The following is a 24,170-nucleotide window of genomic DNA, read 5'->3' as shown; positions in this document are numbered from 1 at the left end:
GATAATAGAGGGAAAAGCTAAACACAGATTTGGTCTCAACTGGAGTCTGGCCAAGCCTAATCCCTTCTGCAGCTCTTGAGCATGAACTACACCAAAAAATGTGGCCCACCTTAAGACAAGGGCCCAGCCTTTTTATTTCCACCCCAGTTGGTCACTGGTATGGAGAAGGGGAGACATAACATCCAGGGCTTCCTTTCAGTTGAGGGCAATTCCCTGGGTCAGTGGATTGTTGGGAACTGCTATTCTGAGAACACTCACAGAATCTGGGAGATGCCTGCACTGGCCCATTAAAAAGGATCTGGGTAGGATATCAATAGTATCCACCACATCTTGGCATCACATTTTCTTTCTTGGCTACCACCTAGAAACTATGAAGAAGGAAAAAAATGAAATAACAGAAATGTACCAGTTTTACATAAGCATAGTAAATAAAGGAAAAACCACCTATGTTTGGAGCTCTGCAGTTGTGAAAGGCATAGACGACAAAAAAAAAAAAAAATGTATTTTCTTACAGGATATAGTTGCCATGAGCTTTATTTTCATTCAACACTCCAAGGATCCTAGGAAGAATGTCCTCAGCTAAATCTGACACTTTTCCATTCAACATTTTTTCAATCCCAATTAGGAAGATTACTAAATATGCTGTCCCATAGGTACACGAAAAACCTTTTACTTTTGGAATCCTAGACAATACTAGAAGACTGTAAGTATTTTCTATTATGGAAATTTCATACCTTTACTGTTTTAATATAAACTATAGTAACATATAACAAAGAAAAAAATCAATATTTTATTTAACTCTGAGGTATAACATAAAATATATAAAGTTTGAAAAATGTTTAACACAAAATACCATTTGCAAAGCACAAAAGTTAATGAAATATTCTAAAATGGTAGCAAAAATGTATAAAGTTCTTTTTTTTTTAATTTTTTTAATGTTTATTTATTTTTGCGACAGAGAGAAACACAGCATGAGCAGGGAAGGGGCAGAGAGAGAGGGAGACACAGAATGTGAAGCAGGCTCCAGGCTCTGAGCTGTCAGCACAGAGCCCGACGCGGGGCTCGAACTAACGAACTGTGAGATCATGACCTGAGCCGAAGTCGGACGCTTAACCGACTAAGCCACCCAGGCGCCCCTATAAAGTTCTTTTCTTACATTAACTGTTTTAAATCCCCAAAAGTAGAAATTAAGAAATAATCTTGAAAGAGCTACCATTTAATGGTCATTTTGTTTTCATGTCTAGAAAACAAAAAATGTGTGATATTAATAAGTTTTAGCGTATAATGTATTTAATTGTTTTTTAGAACCTATGAAACTACCCTTAAGCTATGACAATTCGTATTCCTGTATGACTTGACAAAAACAGAGTGAAGAGAATCCAGATAGGCATAACTCCATGAGACAAAACCTAGCTGGTAAAAAAAAATACTTTGTTTTATGGTCTGTGAAGAGATGAGGGAAATTACTGGCCTGTACCCCCATTCTTATTAAGGGGATGCATAAGGTGTTGTGGATATTACCAGTATTTAACTCACTTATAAAATAAAAATCAAATACAGATTCATCACACCTATTTTGTATAGAAAGTGTAATTGAAATGCTTTGATAAGAAAAAGGATGTCAATCATTGTAAGCAATGATGGCAAGAGATGCCTCGAAGGGAAACGAAACATACCTGGTGAGGCTTGGATATGTGTTTCCAGGTAGACAGCCATTGCTTTTTCCTGGTTCTTCCCATAGACATACCCTCTACAACTCAGAATGAAGCTAATGGGCAAGATAGAAGTCAGTCATTGATATCTTACTTAGCATTAAAGCATCAGAGGCAGAAATTAGAAGGTTATAACAAAATAGCAACTCTGCATATCCTCTAACTTTAAAAAACTCACCATCCCACTAAATAAATTCACGTTATTGAAAAACAACAAATGAAAATTTAAGACAGAAAGCAAAGAGTATATACTTTAGAAAAATCTTTAATGTGTTGTTTGGAACAATTCTATGAAACTTAAATATGCAATTATATTTTCTATTAACCCATTTCATTGTTAAATTCTTCATTCGGGGCTCAAAGGTTCTAGGATTATGAGTGATGCCAAAAATTCTAAGAAAATCTTACCAAGTCATAGCCAGTTATAAAATTTCATGTTTCTATTTTTTTTAAAAAATGTCTTCAGCATTTGGACAACGGAAGGAATGCTACATAGTGATGACCTTTTTATTTTTATTTGTATTTTGTTGGCAGTTCAGTTCAGTTGGGTTCAACATTTATTGAGCACCTACTATGTACCAGGCACTGTACTAGATGCTGGAGACACAAAGATGAATAAGACATGGTCCCTGTCCCCAAGGAGCTTACGGTCTCTTGGAGGCAAACAGGTAGTGCAAAGACATAGAGTTTATTCTAAAGTGGACGGAAATGTCAGTAATGTAATAATACTGGGCCTTTAAATACAATGGCATGTCATTGTTTATAAGGTCAAGGCAGACAATCAAGATGAAGACCATTTTCATGTGATAAAACAGTAAAATCATTAAGACCTAACTTTTAAAGATTCACATGATAAAGGCAGTTAAAACTAAAAATTTACACCACAGTTTTTCAAGTATTTCATACTTAGAAATATTATTGCCCACATTTGTGCTATAGTCAAAGCCATTATTCCAGGTTACTGAATCATTCACATCTCAGCATGCTAGGATTCAGTTTCTCACTGAGTTTATGAATCAGAACGGCTAATTCCTCAGTTGCTTGGCTCTTGTCCTCTAAAAGTTCATAACGAAGGCTGGAGATATCTTGTTTGATTTCTTTTAATTCACCTATAGTATTTGTATTAAAAAAAAATATCATGGGTAATTTGCTCTTTGGATTTAGAAAAGAACAAAGAATGAATTCATACAATATGAACACATTTGCTTCATAAAGTCCAAGGTACTTTTTTCAATTTTTTTTCCTTCAAGATATTTAAGAAATATTAATCTTTAAAAATATACTGATCTTTGACAAAAGCTATAAAAATAGCCCAGCTGTGTTTTCAGTAGTAGAACTCAAAGTGTTGTTCTGGGGCTCAATCACCTCTTAACACAGGGTGATTTTTCTGTTAACTGATCTGCAATCGGGGTATCTCCATCCTGTCTATAGAGGGTCCCTTTGGTTCCCTCAGACCCATAAGGGTTGAAACCTACGTGGATTATCCCCCTTTGCTAGGATGGAAGAGAACCCTAGCAAAATGCAACTTAATTAAAGCTTAGTCAATCTATTTAACAGGCAAATACTCATATGAAACAACTAAATTTTATGTCAAGTTTGAGGAGTTGGGAAGAACATAAAGTGATTATTAAGGAAGGCAGTGGTAATGAACTTGGAGCCAAGGAAGGGTTTGTAAGACACAGAGAACCAATGTATAAGGAAGTAACAAGCAACGGTGAAATTAAGTTTAGATGTGAAACCACTAGCAATGTGTACATACATAAGAAACTCCGTAGGAGACTTTTGGCTATTAAAACACAACTATACCCATAATTAAGCTTGGCAGTATTTTGATCATATGTAGACTGCAATTAAAAACTGGATTCTCTTGCAAATGATTATCATGTAGATAAGCCATTGACATTGAAAGGTGAACTTTGGGGCAGAAATTTATCTTGAATCTATAAGAAGTGATTCTTCAAATCATTGGTATTTCAACAGCTTTTTATAATAGAATCACATGTAAAACATACCTTTAATGATATTCCCTGCTACCTTTATCATGGTTTAAAGTATAATTTCTAGGGGCACCTGGGTGGCTCAGTCGGTTAAGCGGCCGACTTCGGCTCAGGTCATGATCTCGCGGTCCGTGAGTTCGAGCCCCGTGTCGGGCTCTGTGCTGACAGCTCAGAGCCTGGAGCCTGTTTCAGATTCTGTGTCTCCCTCTCTCTGACCCTCCCCTGTTCATGCTCTGTCTCTCCCTGTCTCAAAAATAAATAAAACGTTAAAAAAATTAAAAAAAAATAAAGTATAATTTCTATGTTCTTATATATATGAAAGTCAGAACCTCTTTATCTTAAGGAATTCTATTTTTTAGGACTACACATAAAACATTTTCAGATTCATTTTGTTTAGACCAAAAAAAAAAGTGCTTCTTCCTTTCCCATTTGGCAATATGATCTAATTTGAAATCACAAGGCCAGTCTTTGGTGAAATAAGTAGATTTTCACTCCATTAAGTATTACATTTGGACTATAAACCCAGTGGATCCCCTTTTGCATGCCTACTGCCATATCCTCCTTCCTAATTTTTGACTTATGGGGAAACTATACTTTTATTTTATTTTATTTTTTTGAGAGCGAGAGAGAGAGAAAGAACGAGAGAGAGCAGGGGAGGGACAGAAGAAGAGGATGAGAGAGAACCTTAAGCAGATCTCATTCCCAGCACAGAGCCCAAAGCAGGGCTCAATCTCACAACCATGGGACCATGACCAGAGCCAACATCAAGAGTTGGATGCTTAACCAGCTGAGCCACTCAGGTGCCCCAGAAGACTATACATTAAGTGTTACATGTAGTCTGCCAATACAGCAAACACAAATTACTCAGCCTCTTCAGACTTCAGTCCCTTCATTTATTAATGAAGCTGTTAAACTGTATGATAGTTTAATTCGAACTTTGTTCAAAACTCCAAATTCTCACTAACTCATTTTCCTCTTTGGTGCAAGGACTTGGAAGATGCTCCTTGGTTATAATGCTTTCAGCCATCCAGTTTCCCAGATCACTTTGTTTTTGTACCCCTTCCCCCCAGGGAGGTTATTGCACAAATGATCAGATTTCCACTTTCTAGACTACAACCCCTTTCCAATCCTATCTCCCTGAGACAATTTCTAGGGCATCATGATTGGATTTTTGCTGATCCTCAATCACACATTCATAGACTTCTTTTCTACATACATGTATCATTGGACTGACTCAGATTTTCAAGGGATTCCTTGTGCTCATCAAGTAATGGCTTCAAAACCCATCACCAGTTTTATTTAGTTTAGCCCTTTCTCCCTTATCAGCACAGATAGAGATCATCTGGTGGCATCTCACTGGTGTTGTAAGCTACAGTTTCCATTTTTAAGGCAACTTATTTCTCCAAGTTTGATTTTTTTTTTTTCCAACTCTGGGCCTGTGCTTTGACCCACCTAGCCTTTGGTGAAACATTTTTATAATCCAGACAGATGCCCTGCCTAGGACATATGTGGAAAAATAGGCACCATTAAGGAAGGAGCCAAGAAGAAAAGTGAAAGGCAAAAGAGAAACACTAGATGAGAGCAAGATTTGTGTATAACAAAGCAAAGATTTTCCTGAAGAAATGTGGATTCTATTTGAGCCAAGCAGTCAATTATTTTACTGGAAAATAAATATTATTTTATTGGAAAAAGGTTAACACTCATGTGCACTCACTGAAAACAGAACTGAAACTACTGACTACCTTATATAATAGGGATTTAAAAGCTTCCAGAAAGATGGCAGGTTTTACATTCTAAGAATCAGGGCATTCCGAGAAGAGACAAATGGTCTCTGAATGACATTTTAAATAACCATTCCTTTAAAAAGATAATTTTAGAAATTAACATAAGATTCTCCTGTCAATCTTGGCACTATTACCTGAGATTGGATTTTTAAAGTATCCTTCAATAACAAGTTTCCCAAGTTCATCAAGTTAGTTGCAAAAGAATGTTTCTCAAGTTGGAGATGCTTACCTTCATTAACTTCATCATTTTCCTTGTCCACTTGTGCTTTCAGAACATATCGCTTTATAAGTCTTTTCATTATCTGCTGTTGATCAAAAAGAAATGATTATATCACCAATGATACATATAAGTAACCCAGATCCTATTCTCCAAAGAGTCGCACATTACCTGTAAAGCAAACACAACTTAGGAGAGAGAGATTTTATATAACTATTTACAGAAGATTCACCCAGATTCCACAACTTAATGGTTTTTCACCTTCTACTGAGACTTACTGCATAATCCACAAACATTCTCCCATATCCCTAGGAATGGAAGATGCTATATAAAAAAAAGTTAAGTTGGAAGATTTCAATTCATGGTTTCTCTTTCAACTGATGATTTCTCTTTAAGATGTGCTGATACTATATTATAACCTATACTACCTTATTTTCTCACTGTCAAATATATGTTCGACAGAGAAAAAGTGGAAAATACAGAAAATAACAAAAGAAATAAACAAAAATCATCAATTGTTCTACTATCCAAAGATAATCATTGTTGTTATTTTGGTGTATGTCTCTTTAAATTCTGTATACATACTAATTACCACATGTATATTTTATATTTTCTAAATACCATATATTCTGTTATATTGTGTGCTTCCCTCTCATAGCAATATATATTTTGAGTATATTTCAATCTAAATAAATTCTCTTACAGGATAATTGTTTACCCATAATAAGAAAATAAAATTGGAGCCCTGCTTCATACCATGTACACAAAAATTAATTCCAGATGCATCTTAAATGTGAAAGACAAAGCTTTTAAATCCTTTAAAATAAAGCATAAGAAAATATATTTATAAATTCAGTGTAGATCTGGGTGTTTTTAAAACAAGATTTAAAAATTCCAACTATAATAGAAGAGACTGATAAATTCAACTTTATTAAAATTAAAACTTCATTAAAAGTTCTGTTTATAAAGATACTATAAAAAAAGTAAAAAAGAAAGTCACAAGTTGAAAGAAAATATTGGCAATACCTATAACTGATAAAGAATTAAATTTGGATCTAAAATATGTGACTTTGAGTAAGAAAAACTCAAATAACCCAATAGAAAAAAGAGCAAAGACAGACAGACATTGCACAGAAATGGAAACAAGAATGGTCAGTAGGCCTATAAAACAATTTCAAATTCTTTTCTTGGGGAAATACAAATTATAATTAAAAGGAGACACAATTACACATCTGCACAGGCAAGAGATTAATACATCTCATAATGCCAAATGTTGGAAAGAATATGCATCAATGGGGACTTTTACACTTTACTGGCATGAGTATAGGTAGACCATTTGGAAAAGCAATTTGGCATTATCTTTTAAAGCTGAATACTCACATACCCTTTCACCCAGAAAGTCCACTCTTTGATACAGAGCCTGGAAAAACTTTACACATGTGGACCAAGAGACATAAACAAAAATGCTTATAGCAATCTTGTCCAAAATAGCAAATAAAAGTCTGGAAACAGTCTAAACAAACATCAACAGGAGAATAGACAAATGGTGGTATGTTACACAATGTAATGTCATTGTGTTCACTAACGAAATTAAATAATGAAATTAGCCATAGCCACACACAGCAGTATGGATGAATCTTAGAAGCATAAATGTTGAATGAAAAATTCAATTTGCAGACTTCACAAAGTATGAAACTATTCTTAAAAAGCTCAAGAACAAGTATATCTATATAATGCTTGGTAGGAATATTTGCATTATGTAGCAAGTCTATATTTGAAAAGAAAACAAAAGCAAGAGGCTGAGAAACCCAAACTTCAAGTTAGTGATTACCTCTTAGGTGGAGGCAAGGGGCGGGCCAGAGAGAAGCAACGAAGTAGAGGCCATGGATAGATAATGTTATCATTCTTAGGCAGGTGGTAGTTTCCATAGGTGTACATGTAATTTTAACTTATTATGTGTTATACACATTCTTGTGCATATATCAAATATCACATTAAAAAATAAAGAAAAGAGGGGGAAGGCCTGAACTGAAACGAAAATATAGTAGGAATAGAAAATCTGTCTTAATTTTTAGGAAGTGGAAATTATGAACCTAAGTGACCCATTAGATGCCAAGCTCAAGAAAAGGATAAATCTAGGAATATTCACAATGTCTGTCTCAAAGAACAACAGATCAAGAGAGAGCCTATGTTATTGAAAAGGAAAAATCCATTTTACCAATCACAGTAAAATATAAAACCTATTGAAATCTGTGAATGTAGACTTTAGGGCAGACTCACAGCCACGTGGATCTTGGCCTGGATTTGCTCATTCCTTCACCAAACATTTATTGAGAGCCAACTGTGTGCCAGGTACTGTACTAAATGCTAGGCATGCAATAGTGAACACAACTCCTACTAATAAAGTTTCAATGGAACAATTCACTATGATGGGTGAACATATCGGGGATCTAATTTAGTTTAGGGGACAGCAGAGTTGATTCCTATAAAAAGAAAATACAAAGAAATGTGTATCAGTTAAAAGCAGCTTGAAAGGTGGTAATACAAATCAGCAGGAAAGAAAAGACTATTCAACAAATAGTATTGAGACAAGAACTATCCTTATGGGAAAATTAAAATTAGATCTCTACACCTCATACACCATAAACAAAAAAGTTTTTAAAGAGTCAAATAGACAAAAGATCTAAATGTGAAAAGCAAAATTTTGAAAAGAATAGGGAAATAGTTATTGAAAAAGCTAAAGGAAGGGCATCTGGGTGTCTCAGTTGGTTGAGTATCTGACTCTTGATTTCAGCTCAGGACATGATCTCATGGTTCGTGGGTTCAAGCCCCGTGTAGGGCTCTGCACTGACAGTGTGGTGCCTGCTTGGGATTCTCTCTATCCCTCTCTCTCTGCCCTTCCCCTCTTATGCTCTCTCTCTTGAAATAAGTAAATAAAATAAAAAGGAAAAAGCTAAAAGAAAGGATGAGCTATAAGGAAAAGATTAATAAATCTGACTATATTAAGACATTTAAAAACTTTTATGCAAGAAAATACCAATGAAATGCAACCTTATGTCAAATGGTATTTTTCCGGTTGTCCTGGAATTGTTGATAAATCCAAAACTGATGAGAAGGGATACTAAGTACTCCATGGTCTTGATAAATCCAAAACTGATGAGAAGGGATACTAAGTACTCCTTGGTCTTGATAAATCCAAAACTGATGAGAAGGGATACTAAGTACTCCTTGGTCTTAAGACCAAGCTGTCACTAGCAATTGGGACCAGCCACCTCTCATTAAGACTTACTGAGAATTGCTAGACCAGTACTTACCACCAACTTCCTTCTCACCCCACATAAGTAAGAGGGCAGAGACATGGGAGGGATCATGGACTTCTGGAGAGGTTATTCTTTTTCCTGGGTGGAAGGGAGGTGGTACACCTCCAGTTCCCAGAAGCTAAGGAGGGGGGTGGAAAGCCAAGGCAATCACTCATAAAGATTAGAGTTGCCTAAACAAAAGGCCTGGTATCTTGCTTCCAATTAAATGTCTATTCTGGCAAACTTGCTGACCTGCTCCTGGCAATTAAGTCAGGGGGAAAAAAGAACTGAGATGAGAGAGAAACAGCCTTTGGGTCAACCTGTATTCTCATTATTTGGCAAAAGGATAAATTTCCACTATATTGGGTGGAAGGCAAGAAAACATCTCAGTGGGAAAGGATTCAATAAATGGGGCTGGGATGATGCGCTATCCTTTTGGAAAAGGTGAAAATCAGATGTGAACCTTAAATCAGAGTCAGATCTCTGCTTCAGGAGCTGTGCAAAAGGAAAGTAGCTTACATGGCCTTTTCAAACCCTCTAAACATGCCCCCAACCCAGTTAGAGAGAGGCAGCACATGGGTGTCTGCCACAGTCAGGATGTTAAAACTTGGTCAACATTAGAGCAGTAGTGACCAACAAGAAAGAAACTTCACCACAGTGAGCTCAAATGAAAAGATGCTTGCCCTCTGGCTTCTTCTTCCCATTCCACGTAGCAGAGGATTAGCACCTTGATGAGCTAGCAGGGGGAGATATGTACAAAGTAGACCACAGCCTTTCTCCACTAGAGACATGGAAACGTTTAGCTTATGCTAAAAAAAATAAGGAGAAGAAGAGCTTTAGATTTGAAGATTTATACATCAAAATAAACTTAACTGTCTCTTTAATTACAAAAATGAGACTTTCTAATAACCAAGTCACTGGAATGTTCTGGAATCTTGACCAGATGTTGTAAAGGGATCCTCCATTCAATGGAAAAGAAGAGTTCAAAATAGGACAGTTAGTGGAAAACTATTGAAAACAAAGTCATTTTATATGGGTTAAGACTCCTTAATGAACCCATTACACAAAGTTAAAAGACAAACCAAAAAGTGAGAGAAGTTGTTGGCAAAACACATCAACAAAGAATCAGTAAGGAGAATATTACAGAATTTTGACAAGTCACTAAGACAAATGGCAAAGTAGAATTAGGCAAAGGAATTCAAATTCACAAAAAAGGAAATCTGAATGACCAACAAACATAGGAAAAGATGTTCAATCTCACTAATACTCAGAGAAGAGTAAATTAATAAATTCACACCTATGAGTTTAGCAAACACTTTTTCTCTTGAAAAAAATTCAAATCTAAAGAAAAGTTGAAAGTAAAATGAATTCACATATACCCTTCACCTAGATTCACCAATGTTAGAAATTTGCTACATTGCTTAATCTCACTCTCTGTATTATTATATTGCTAAAGCATTTGAAAATAATTCTGAGACATCGTGTCCCTTTATCCCTAAATACATCGACGAGTATTCCCAAAGAACAAGAATATTCTCTTATATAACCATGCTACAATGATCAAACTTCAAAAAAATTAACAAGGGAGCAAAAACCATTTAATACATAATCCAGACTTTGTTTCATTTTCCCAAATGAGGAACAACACTGTTTTTAGATGTTACGTATCTTTAGTCTTCTTTAATCTGGTATAGTTCCTTGTCCTTTGTTTTTCATGATGCTAACATTTTTGAAGATGTACAGGGCAGCTATTTTTAGTAGGCAAAATTTTGAAAATCTGTTAATATCAAGTCCTGAGAACAATGAGAAACTCTCATACCCTGTTGATGGAAATATAAACTGATAGAACTATTCTCAGGTATGTAATCCATAAAAAACACAAATGCATAAAAGGAGACATTTACTAAGATGTTCACTACAGCATTATTTATAATACTCAAAAATGGAAAATAAGCTAAATATTCATACAATGGATTATACTGTAGCAGTGAGAATAGAAAACAAGATATACACATATTAACATAGATCATTCTCAAAAGCATAAAGTGGGAAAAAAGCAGAATATGTAGTATATTATTAATTTATGTATATTTCAAAAACACATAAAACCAGTCCATAAAGGTATGAGTGTACTCATGTAAGTAATAAATATATAGAAGAAAACATGGCAAGAACTCGCATGAACTTCAATATAGTGAAGATCGCTGGGGAGGGATAAAGGCTATTGTAATAGAGTACGTAGGGGAATTTTGTTGTATCAAAAAATCCTTACAAAAAAGGTCCAAAAAGAATATTGTAAAATGTTAACATTTATTAAATCAAGATGGTAGTGGCACAGATGTCTAACAGGATATTTGTGGTACCATTCTGTGTTAGAAATAGTTCATAATTAAAATTCAAAATCTAATAAAATCAAAACTACTAAAGGGGATTCTGGTTGGCTCAACTGGTTGAGCATCCTACTATTGATTTCATCTCAGGCCATGATCTCATGCTTGTGGATTGAGCACTGCGGCAGGCTCCATGCTGGGCATGGAGTCTGCTTGGGATTCTCTCTCTCCCTCTTTTTCTGTCCCTCCCCTGTTCTATCAAAACAAAAACAAAAACAAAAACAAAAAAAACAAAAAAAAAAAAAACCCAAGAAACAAAAAACCAAAAACAACCAAAAAAAAAAAAAAACAAAAAAACAAACCCAACAACATACAACTACTAAAATATTCTTCTGAGTAGGTTTTTTGTTTGTGTTTGTGTTTTTTTTCTTTTAGAGAGAGAGAGGGCACAAGTGAGTGAGGGTGGAGAGAGAGTGGGAGAGAGAGAGAATTCCACAAGGGAAGACAGAGAGAGAGAGAGAGAGAGAGAGAGAGAGATTGAGAGAGAGAGAGAGATTGAGAGAGAGAGAAAGAGAGAAGTAGGACTCGTGCTCACCTGAAGTGGGGCTCAAGCTAAACCGGTGGGGGACTCAAACTCATGAGCTATGAGATCATGACCTGAGCCGAAGTCAGATGTTTAACCGCCTGAGCCACCCAGGCATCCCCTAAGTAGAGGTGCCTATCAAATTGATGTGCCTCACCAGCCTGGGCATTCATTCCATCTTCAGCAGCAACAGCCCTTAATTATAATAAATAAACAAATATTTTTTACTTCTACAAAGCTGTAAAAACTTTAGTTAATATAAATAGAGAATAATTCAGAGCTTATAAGTGTCTTGTTTAGAACCATTCAGGAATGTGTTATTTAGAAATCTTACCTCCACAAAAAATAAGATTGCTTAAAGGGAGACAGAATGGGTTCAGAATTTAAAAAAATCTCTTAATGTGAACACATGTCTTTAATAGCTGAGTGAACTTAAGGTACTTAACAACCTCTCTAAGCTTCCAGTTACTCATATAAAATATGGGAGGGGTAATAAAAACTTATAGGTTGTACAGATTAAACAATAAAATGCATCTAAAAGTAGAATTTCTGCTTAGAAAACGTTAGTTCTTGCTAGTATTATTTATAAAGATAAAATTTGAAGACTAAAATATTGCTACCCACATTCTCTAGTATAATAACCTATAAAACATTTAACGTTATCCAAAACTATGCCTAGAAAAAGTCTATGACTTCAGCTCAGGCCATGATCTCACGGTTCCTGAGTTCAGGTCCTGCATTGGGCTCTGTGCTGACAGCTTGGAGCCTAGAGCCTGCTTCAGATTCTTTGTCTGCCTCCCCCACTTGTGCGCGCTCTCTCTCTCTCTCAAAAACAAACATTTAAAAAAAATAAAAGAAAAAATCTATGAAAATTTATATTTACTTCCAGAAAGGAAGAGGAAAGTACAATATTTTAAAAATTAAAATGAGTTCAGCTTCCCTAGAAACACCATGTACAAAGTTACTCAGATTACACTCCCCATTGAAGGGAAAATAGGTAGATATATTACTAGGGAAAATTGTGGTTATAGGCTTAAGTTTTTCCCCTCCAAAATCTGGTGTGTTTAAAGCTTTCCATTTATCCCACAAAAAAATTCATTTTTTTAAAATTTGCATCTTAATATTAATAGCTTAAATATATTTATATCTACCACTGTACTAAGTTTGAGCTTCTCTATAAGGCAAGAAGACACCTGATGTTGGATTGAAATTAGTTTCTCCACACATGACACTACCTGGTAATAGTTCATCCTTTAGTTCATATTGGAAAGATAATTCATGAATTCCAAAATGATGTGTAGTTCAGACAAGGGACAAAGGTTAGCTATTTCCATTCTATTAGGTAGCTTGTCCAGTGAACCCAAGGCAGTACTGTGTAGCAGTTAAAAAAGTGGGTTGCAAGGGCAAATTGCCTGGATTTGAGTTGCTAACTACATTATTACAAGCTGTGGAACCTTGGTGACTTAGTCTGCATAATGGAAATGTTAGAACCTACATGGTAAAAGAGATAATACAGGTAAATTACATAGTAGGTGTTCAAATTAGTATAACTATTATGCTCTCATTATCATGTATATTTCTATAAAGCAAATCTTGATTAACCAATATTAATAATGCTTAATAATACCATAGGCAAGGATCATAAAACTCATATGTGGCAAGTAAAATTACCATTGTAAATATTACCTTTAAATTTTCAACTGATTCCTTAATCAAAGCCAGTACCCAAAACAAAATTGATCATTAACAAACTCATTATTTTTCCCTCTTGATCAAGTTACTAACTAATGGAATAGAAGTCCACAAACCTCCAGGTATTATCCAAATTTCTTGGTATGATCCTGTGAATTACTCCTTAAGATAGACATTGTGACTTTTGTAGAGTAGATCACAGATTTTCTCTATCCAGGATGTTGAAAGCCTAGATGGTAGTTACCTTAAAAATTATCTCTTGCAAACAAATCTGAGTTCATTTTTTAAACCTTCATTAAGACTGGGAGAAGGACTGAAATGAGGGTAGTTGGATATATGGGTATGTCCCTCACTCCCAAAAGGCATCAAACCTTTTCTTTTCCATTGCTTATTTGTCACTAATTCAAATTCAACTAACACCTGTGAAGAACTCCTTCAGGTACTTTTACATTCATTTTCTCATTTAATCCTACAGAGAAGCCAAATTTGACTGTCCATGAGTATTCCATAATATGAATATTAGAAATCTATAAAGTAGGACTGTAAGGTAAGACTAATATGAACAAATATAAAGAACTCAGAAGTAGAGAGTGGAATTTGAGAGAGGAAAGGGACCTTGGAAGTCATGTGTTTTTCATATTTTCATACCACTCATTGTGAGACATCCTGATCCATCACCATTGCACAGCCTCTGAATAAACATCTGTGATTCAGAGCCTGTTACTCTTTCCAGACAGCTGGTTTAATCTATTTTTAGACAACTGTAGCAGTTAAAAAACAATTCTGTTGTATTGCATCAAATCTGCTTCCTTATACCTTCTAACCACTAGTCAAAGTTCTGTTCTTTAGAGAAATAGAGACTAGAATTGCTTCTACTTGATGGGTTTTTAAGTATTCCCCTTCTATGGGTTTCCCAAGGTTCTCATACCATTTTATTTACATTTCACCTATGCCACGTTTCACAGGGTTGTGTGAATGTTCATCTATTTTTCTTTCCTTCCCACCTCAATCTTGAAATTTCACTCCAGGGGAGAGATCCTTGAAGGCATGGACTGTATCTTTGTATCCTTGTTACCAAGGACCATGCATAATAGTGGGAGTCTGTAATGTGCCATCAACCTCATTATGAATGAAGCTTAATGTGAATGTCTCATATTGCCTCCTTTAGAGAAAAATGCCATGTGCCTCCAGTAAAACCAAGCCACCTATGGTAGTCTTAGTGGTTCGGACTAGGGACCATCATGTGGGCCAAAGACAGTATAACACTACGTTGGTGAAAGGAGTTCCCAAGCTGAAGAAGGTAGTTAAAGCAGAGCTGCTACAAGAGACACCAGAGAGAATAGGACCCAAGAACCTACAACCTTGTGTCTGTGGAGTCTTAGAAAAAATTCCCATTTCGTAAAGTCACTTTAGCGTATCCATGTACCTTTAACTTGAACTTTTCATGAGCAGAATTCAATCACAGCTATCCCTCCAAGTCCTTATGTTCTCCAGAAAAAATCATCTCTAGTTTTGTAACATAACAAAAAAATATTTACACACATAACAAAAATGACCTCAGCACACTATTAATAATTAATGTTAGTATAAATAACACTGTAATTGATCAAAGTATTTTTGAAACTCTTCCTCTGTTATACTTTGAGGCAAACTTGAGTCTCTCTACTTTTGAAGTAATTGTTTTGGAAAGGAAACACTCATTTGGATGTAAAACACATAAGGTGCAGCTGGCAACAGCCATGCGTTTTTGAAGATGGATATGACTATTTTTGAAAAAAAAGTAGTCATATGGCACTGAGTCTTATTAATAAGGTGAATAATTATCTGAGTTTAATAATGAAAATGAAGCAATTTTTGTATCTTATAAACTTATTATAAAAGTAATTCTTTAGTGATATTCCAAAAATGTTCTGAATTGTGGTAGCACCATTAGAATTAGAGTATCCCAAAAGGTCACCACTTTGAAGAAAATAATCCCCATTTAGCAGATTAAGATCTGGGATTTCTTTAAGTAAGTCATATATTATAATTACACTGCATGAAACAAGAATTCATTAAACTAAAACCAATTGTTATCACTCATGGAATCCATAGTAAAGAGATTTTATCTAAATATAATCAAGGCATTTATATGAAATTTGATTCATCTGTGAAGTTTGATAGCTGATTTAAACCTTTTTTCTCAGAGTTTATTTTTATACTATCAATTTTGGAGCACCACAGAGTATCATGCTACAGACAGGGAATTCTTCTTATAAAATATGAAATGTATGGCATTCTGGAGCCTCTAGGCAGCGTAGCAAAGATCACCTCATATAGAAGCAGAACAGTTTTCAGACACAAGAAGATTGAATTTGACAATAAATTTGGGAATTTCCCCCACTTCTTCTAAATCATTCAAAAGCAACAAGGAGAATAAGAAACAGAAACACAAACTCCTGTGATGCATCCATACTCTTCTTTAGAAATGTCATATGAAAAATCAAATGAGGGTGTGAGGAAATGCCAAAGGCAGACATTCATGGCTGAGAACTTCCCTTGACCTTTTGACACAAAATCTAGAGAAGTTTGGAATAGAAGAGTGAAGGAGAAATTATAAAGGAAATCCATATTTGCTAGATGTATTTCGTGAGGTGGAGAGGGAGAGTCTGCCTTGCAACTGACTAGTCTTGTATTGCTATTTTCTGTTAGGGAAACATAAAGAAAAAATGAACTCACAAATACAATCCTGTGCCCATAGGAAAATTCTATTAGCTGCGAAGGAGGATCTGGAATTCTCTAACACCACTCCAACCTCCTGAAAGCTGCTGATTCAAGAACTGACTTCATTTAAAGCTGAGTAATAGATTGGGAGTTAAGATGGCAGATACTAGGAGGACTCTATGCTAGCCTCATCCCTTGAACACAGCTAGATAATATATATCCAATTATTCGAACACCTAGGAAATCAATCTGAGGACTGAGAGAACAAACTCACAACTAGAAGGAGAAAAGAGGCCACATCGTGGAAGGTGGGAGGTGCAGAGACATGATTGGGGTAGAAAAGAATTGCTGGTGCTGTGGAGGGGAGGGAAGCTGGATCAGGGAGACAGGAGAGAGAGAAAAAGAATAGGACACAGGGCACTGCACAAGAAAAAATACTTCCCCCAAACCATTGGGGAAATGGGAACAGGGAAAATGAGAAGAGCTGATTATCCCAAGTTTTTACAAAGAGTGGAGCTCAAAGTCTGAAGTTTCAGAAATCTGCACCATAGCTGGGTGGAGCCTGGTGGGCATAGAGGGGCTCCTGTGCAGGAGAGAAGAGGACCGAGAGTGGACAGCATGGTCTGAGGATCCCCTGCATCACACTGGGAGAGACAGTTCCCCTTCTTGGAATGCATTTGGGAGAGGTGGCACTGCCTCTCAGAGGACAAAAGAGCGGTCAGGCACCAGTGAGCTGCCCCGTTCACTAGCATACAAGCAAAGACTCCTGCTGAGGACAGCTAACATGGACACCAGCTTTTTGCTGCACTTTACCATAAACTCCAAGCCCCTGTGCCTTCGTGTAACAGCCATTTGGGGACAAACTGTCGCCAGCCCCAGCGTGGCAAGACCCTCCTCGAGAGGATCAGCGGCATTTGGTCCCCAAAATTTGGAGTTTTGAAACCCAACCAGTTGAGATAAAATACAGGAGTGGGAAGATGGCTCAGACACAGACAGGGTGAAGGCAAGGGATCTGAGGGATGCCTGGTACACACAAAAGGAAATTGTTCACTCTTCTGTGAGGGTTTCCTGAGAAGTGGCAGGCACAAACTCCCCTCTCTGGTGTCAAGAGAGCAGGGTGGTGCCATTTTTCTCCCCTGCATCAGCCCAGACAGGCTACAGTGATCAGCACAGCACCCACAGTGGAGGTTTCAGCTGCTTACACCAATGCCCTCCCTCCTGCACTCTGTAGGTTCTTTTTTTTTTTACTAGAGCAAGTGTCCCTGAGATTCAGAGCAGTAGGCAGCCCCTCCCCCAGAAGATGAGCACAAATCTCCTGCGTGCACCAAGTCTACTGACCATACAGTGCTGCGATTTCAGCCCTAGGGCAAAGAGGATCTAGCCTCTTTTAACAAGAAGAGTAAAACACACCTAGTTAAAACGCACAACACAGTAGACAAGGTCCAAACGAGTCCCCACTACAGGCAAGGACAAACTCTACAGAGGACTGACCTGAGGGAAACAGCAGCCAAAACACAACAGCAGCATGCACACAGAATATATTAGAAATACTTCCTACTCGACACATCCCCAAAGGCAAGGGAATTAAAAGCAAAAGTGAATTACTGGGACCTTATGAAGATAAAAAGCTTCTGCACAGCAAAGGAAACAACCAACAAAACTAAAAGGCAACCAACGGAATGGGAAAAGATATTTGCAAATGACATATCGGACAAACGGCTAGTATCCAAAATCTATAAAGAGCTCACCAAACTCCACACCCGAAAAACAAATAACCCAGTGAAGAAATGGGCAGAAAACATGAATAGACACTTCTCTAAAGAAGACATCCGGATGGCCAACAGGCACATGAAGAGATGTTCAACGTCGCTCCTTATCAGGGAAATACAAATCAAAACCACACTCAGATATCACCTCACGCCAGTCAGAGTGGCCAAAATGAACAAATCAGGAGACTATAGATGCTGGAGAGGATGTGGAGAAACGGGAACCCTCTTGCACTGTTGGTGGGAATGCAAATTGGTGCAGCCGCTCTGGAAAGCAGTGTGGAGGTTCCTCAGAAAATTAAAAATAGACCTACCCTATGACCCAGCAATAGCACTGCTAGGAATTTACCCAAGGGATACAGGAGTACTGATGCATAGGGGCACTTGTACCCCAACGTTCATAGCAGCACTCTCAACAATAGCCAAATTACGGAAACAGCCTAAATGTCCATCAACTGATGAATGGATAAAGAAATTGTGGTTTATATACACAATGGAATACTACGTGGCAATGAGAAAAAATGAAATATGGCCTTTTGTAGCAACGTGGATGGAACTGGAGAGTGTGATGCTAAGTGAAATAAGCCATACATAGAAAGACAGATACCATATGTTTTCACTCTTATGTGGATCCTGAGAAACTTAACAGAAACCCATGGGGGAGGGGAAGGAAAAAAAAAAAAAAAAGAGGTTAGAGTGGGAGAGAGCCAAAGCATAAGAGACTTAAAAACTGAGAACAAACTGAGGGTTGATGGGGGGTGGGAGGGAGGGGAGGGTGGGTGATGGGTATTGAGGAGGGCACCTTTTGGGATGAGTGCTGGGTGTTGTATGGAAACCAATTTGACAATAAATTTCATATATTAAAAAAAAAAAAAAAAGAAATGCTTCCTGAAGCACCAGGCCCTAGACAGTATATGACCTCTTCTTAATATAGCCATTACTTTCAGGAGTAGGAAACATAACAGGCTTTCCTAACGCACAGAAGACAGAGACCTAGAAAAAATGCCAAGACAGAGGAGTTCATCCCAAAAGAAAGAACAAGAAGAGATCACAGCCACGGATCAATGCCTGTACCTGAATTTAAAACAACAATCATAAAGATACTAGGTTGGCTTGAGAAAAGCATAGAAGACACCAAGGAGTCCCTTACCACAGAAATCAAAGACTTAAAACTGATCAGGCTGAAATTAAAAATGCTAACTGAAATGCAAAACTGACTAGATATGATGACCACAAGGATGGAAGAATAAGAAGAACAAATAGGCTATACAGAAGATAAAATTATGGAAAATAATGACGCTGATAAGAAGGAAAAAATATTAGGTTACAAATGTAGACTTAGGGAATTCATCAATTCCATAAAGTTTAGTAACATCCATATCATAGGAGTCCCAGAAAAAGGGAAAAAGGAGAAGGTTTATTTGTGCAAATTAAACCTGAAAACTTCCCTAATCTGGGGAAGCAAATGGGCATCCAAATCCAGGAGGCACAGAGAACTCCCATCAAAATCAACAAAAGCAGGCCAATACCAAGACATATCATATAAAATGTGCCAAATAGATTTAAGGAAAGAATCCTGAAAGCAGAGAGGGAAAAGAAATCCCTAGCCTAGAAGGGATGACAAATAAGGTTAGCAGAAGGTCTCTTCACAAAAACTTGGTAGGCCAGAAAGGAGTGGCATAATATATTCAATGTGCTGAATGGGGAAAATATACAGCCAAGAATACTTTATCCAGCAAGGTTGTCATTCAGAATAGGGAGATCAAGAGTTTCCCAGACAAACAATAACAAAAGAAGTTAGTGACCACTAAACCAGCCCTGCAAGAAATATTAAAGGGGGACTCTTTGAGTGGGAAAGAAAGGCCAAAAGCAACAAAGACTAGAAAGGAACAAGAAAATCTGCAGAAACACCAACTTTACAGGTAATACAGTGGCACTAAATTCATATCTATCAATAATCATTCTGAATGTAAATGGACTAAATGCTCCAATCAAGAGACACAAGTTATTAGAATGATTAAAAGAAAAAAACCCAAGACCCATCTATATGCCACCTACAAGAGACTTATTTCAGACCTAAAGATACCTGCAGATTGAAAGTGAGGGGATTGAGAAACATTTATCATGCTAATGGATGTCAAACAAAAGCTGGAATAGCCATACTTATTTCAGACAGGCTAGATTTTAGACCAAAGACTGTAACACGAGATGAAGAAGGGCCCTAGGTCTAAATAAAGGGGTCCATCCAACAAGAAGATCTAACAGTTATAAATATTTACGCCCTCAACTTGAAAGCACCCAAATATATAAATAATCACAAACATAAAGAAACTCATTAATAACAATACAATAACAGCAGGGGACTTAACACCCCACTTACAACAATGGACAGATCATCTTAAGTAGAAAATCAACAAGGAAACAATGGCTTTGAATGACACACTGGACTGGATGGACTTAGCAGATATATTCAGACATTTCATCCTAAAGCACAGAACACACATTCAAGTGTACATGGGACATTCTCCAGAAAAGATCACGTACTGGGTCACAAATCAGCCCTCAACAAGTGCAAAAAGACCGAGATCCTACCATGCATGATTTTCAGACACAACACTATGAAACTTGAAGTCAACCACAAGAAAAAATTGGGGAAGACCACAAATACCTGGAGGTTAAAGAACATCCTACTAAAGAATGAATGGGTTAATCAGGAAATTAAGGAAGAAATAAAGAAATACATGGAAGCAAATGAAAATGAAAACACGATAGTTCAAACCTTTGGGATGTAGCAAAGGCAGTCATAAGAGGGAAGTGCATAGCAGTACAGGGCTACATCAAGAAGCAAGAAAAGTCTCAAATACACAATGAAACCTTACATCTAAAGGAACAAGAAAAGAAACAGCAAATAAAGCCTAAAGTCAGCCGAAGAAGGGAAATTATAAAAATGAGAGCAGAAAAAAATGATATAAAAACACCACCACCACCACCCAGTAAAACAGGAGCTGGTTCTTTGAAAGCATTAACAAAATCAATAAACCCTTAGCCAGACCTATCAAAATGAAGAGAAAGCACCCAAATAAATAAAATCATGAATGAAAGAGGCGTGATCACAACCAATACCACAAAAATACAATTATAAAAGAATATTATGAACAATTATATGCCAATAAATTGGGCAATCTGGAAGAAATGGATAAATTTCTATAAACATATAAACTACCAAAACTGAAACAGGAAGAAATAGAAAATTTGAACAAATCCATAACCAATAAAGAAACTGAATCAGTAATCAAAAATCTTCCAAAAAACAAAATACCAGGACCAGATGGTTTCCCAGGGGAATTCTACCAAACATTTAAAGAGGAATTAATATATTTTCTTCTCGAACTCTTCCAAAAAGTAGAAATGGAAGGAAAACTTCCAAACTCATTCTATGAGGTCAGCATTACCTTGATTTTAAAGCCAAAGACCCCACTAAAAGGGGAACTACAGGCCAATATCCCTGATGAATATGAATGCAAAAATTCTCAACAAGATCCTAGCAAATTAAATCCAAGAGTACATTAAAAGAATTATTTACCATGATCAAGTGGGATTTATTCCTGGGCTGCAAGAGTGGTTCAATAATCGCAAATCAATCAACATGATACACCACATTAATAAAAGAAAGGATAAGAACCATATGATCTTGATAGATGCAGAAAAAGCATTAATAAAAACCCCAATAAAGTAGGGATAGAGGGAACACACCTCAACATCATAAAGGTCACCTACCAAAGACCCATAGCTAATATCATCCTCAATGGGGAAAAACTGAGAGCTTTTCCTCTAAGGTCAGGAACAAGAGAGGGATGTCCACTCTCACCATTATTATTTAACATAGTACTGGAAGTCCTAGCTTCAGCAACCAGAAAAAAAAAAAAGCAATAAAAATAATCCAAATTGGCAAGGAAGAAAGGCAAACTTTCACTCTTCACAGATGTCATAATATTCTATGTAGGACTCCACCAAAAAATTGCTAGAACTGATAGATGAAATCAGTAACATCACAGAATATAAAATCAATGTACAGAAATCTGTTGCATTTCTATACACCAAAAATGAAGCAGCAGAAAGAGAAATCAATGAATCTGTCCCATTAACAACTGCACCAAAACCCATAAGATACCTACAAATAAATCTAACCAAAGAGGTAAAAGATCTGTACTCAGAAAAGTATAGAATACTTAGGAAAGAAATTGAAGATGATAAAAAGACAGAAAAACATTCTAAGCTCACGGATTGAAAGAACAATGTTCAAATGTCTATACTACCCAAAGCAATCTACACACTTTATACAATTCCTATCAAAACACCACCAGCATTCTTCACAGTGCTAGAACAAACAATCCTAAAATTTGTATGGAACCAGAAAAAACCCCAAAAGCTAAAGTAATCTTGGAAAAGAAAAGCAAAGCTGGTGGCATCACAATTCCAGGCTTTGAGCTCTATTATAAACTTGTAGTCATCTAGACAGTATGGAACTGGCACAAAAACAGACACACAGACCAATGGAATAGAATAGAAAACCCAGAAATGGATTCATCAACTATATGGTCAACTAATCTTTAACAAAGCAGAAATGAATACCCAATGAGCCAATCATGTCTTTAAAATAAGAGCACCAAAGGCTGAGGAAAATATTGTGAGTCAAAAAAGGAAATGATAGATAAGCTTGAAAGTCTTAAAAAGAGGAAGAAGAGAATTGTCACAGAAATGAAAGGTAAATTTGAAACAGCACATATGAAGACAAAGAACAATACAGTATGAGAGAAAAGGAGCCAAAGGAGAAATGGATAAAAAATTCAACTGGAATAGAGTAAAAGTGGTTGCTACAGAGGACAGGCAAAGAAGACTCAGCAGGCATCTAATTGGATTCTTTAAAGAAGAGACCCAAATAAAGGAACAGAAAAAAATATTTCAAGATATGATATAAGGATATTATTCAGAAATAAAAGAAGACTGGAATGTATAGATTGAAGAGCCATACTTTGTGCAGGAAAAAATACATACAGATTCACCTTCAGAAAAACCAACAGCAAGTTATTGGACTTAGAAAATGAATGAAGAAAATGTGGGCATTCAAATCAAAATCTCAGGTCAATAGTATAAGACAAACAATCTGGCCTCAAACTTTTCCACATCAGCATTTCATTCTAGGAGCAGTGGAGCAACGTTTACAAATACATTAAGAAAATAAAGTCATATCTAAGAATTTTATAGCAAGTCAATATAAATATATAGAAAATAGAAAAGTTTAGAATATAAAATAACTCAGAACATAGTTCCCATGAACTCTTTCTGAAGAAACTAAAGACAAACTTTAGTCCACAAAGGAAAATGATGGCAAAAAGATCCGTGGCATGTGCCAACTCTGTGGGACTAAAATGAAAACAAATGTGGTTAAAATCCTGACCAGCACTTTGGCATAAGGATTACTCTGAAGTCGATTAAGAAGCAGAAAACACAGAAAGAGCTCACTCCCCCTCTCCTATCTGCCTAAATGCAAGACATAAATTTCCCTTTGTGAAGGTCTTCCCTCTCCTTGTTCCAAACCAGAAGGAATTAAAACAACCATCATCACTGGAGACAGAAAGTTGGCACAGGGTCTGCACAGGAAAACCTTAATAAAGCAACCCTAATCTTCCATTGGTTTTCTTGTATACTTACCTTCCCACAATTTAGTACCCTTTAGAGCCCAAACCTGTTTACCTGTTTCCTTTGTCTTGTCGCTTCTACCCAAATTTACCCTTTGTTAAGATGGTATGTAAGCTCCCAATTCTAACTACCCCCTTGCGTTACTCATCAGGGAGTTCTCCTGTGTGTATGCATTTTGCTTTTTATAAATACACATGTGTTTTTTTCCCTCATATTAATCTGTCTTTTGTCAGTTTAATTGACAAAACCTAATGGGTAAAGTTTTTTTTCCTCCATCACAGTTGTAATGATTTAACTAATAAATGTTAGGAGAAAGGGGGAAGTGATAAAAGATAAAATAAACACATTGATTCTCTCATTTTAGAGCTGGAGGATCAAAAGATAAAA

The 24,170-nt window shown here is 36.5% G+C and overlaps 1 protein-coding gene across 3 annotated transcripts in view; it reads right to left on the bottom strand.

Moving 5' to 3' along the window:
• Positions 1–1,959: 1,959 nt before the first annotated feature.
• The window catches only part of TRPC3 (transient receptor potential cation channel subfamily C member 3), a 74,250-nt gene continuing 52,039 nt past the window's right edge, over positions 1,960–24,170 (bottom strand). For all 3 annotated transcript variants that reach the window (XM_045468532.1, XM_045468542.1, XM_045468538.1), the window contains 2 exons: positions 5,723–5,798; positions 1,960–2,821 (listed from right to left, as the gene is read on the bottom strand). In XM_045468532.1, coding sequence (XP_045324488.1) covers positions 2,679–2,821; positions 5,723–5,798 — 219 coding nt within the window. In that variant the 3' untranslated portion in view covers positions 1,960–2,678. The remainder of the gene's footprint in view (positions 2,822–5,722; positions 5,799–24,170) is intronic.

This window comes from Leopardus geoffroyi, chromosome B1 (assembly GCF_018350155.1).
Source record: "Leopardus geoffroyi isolate Oge1 chromosome B1, O.geoffroyi_Oge1_pat1.0, whole genome shotgun sequence".
In the NCBI taxonomy this organism is placed as follows: domain Eukaryota; kingdom Metazoa; phylum Chordata; class Mammalia; order Carnivora; family Felidae; genus Leopardus; species Leopardus geoffroyi.
Note: the sequence above shows the minus strand (reverse complement) of the source record. Positions and strands in the feature narration are given on the sequence as shown.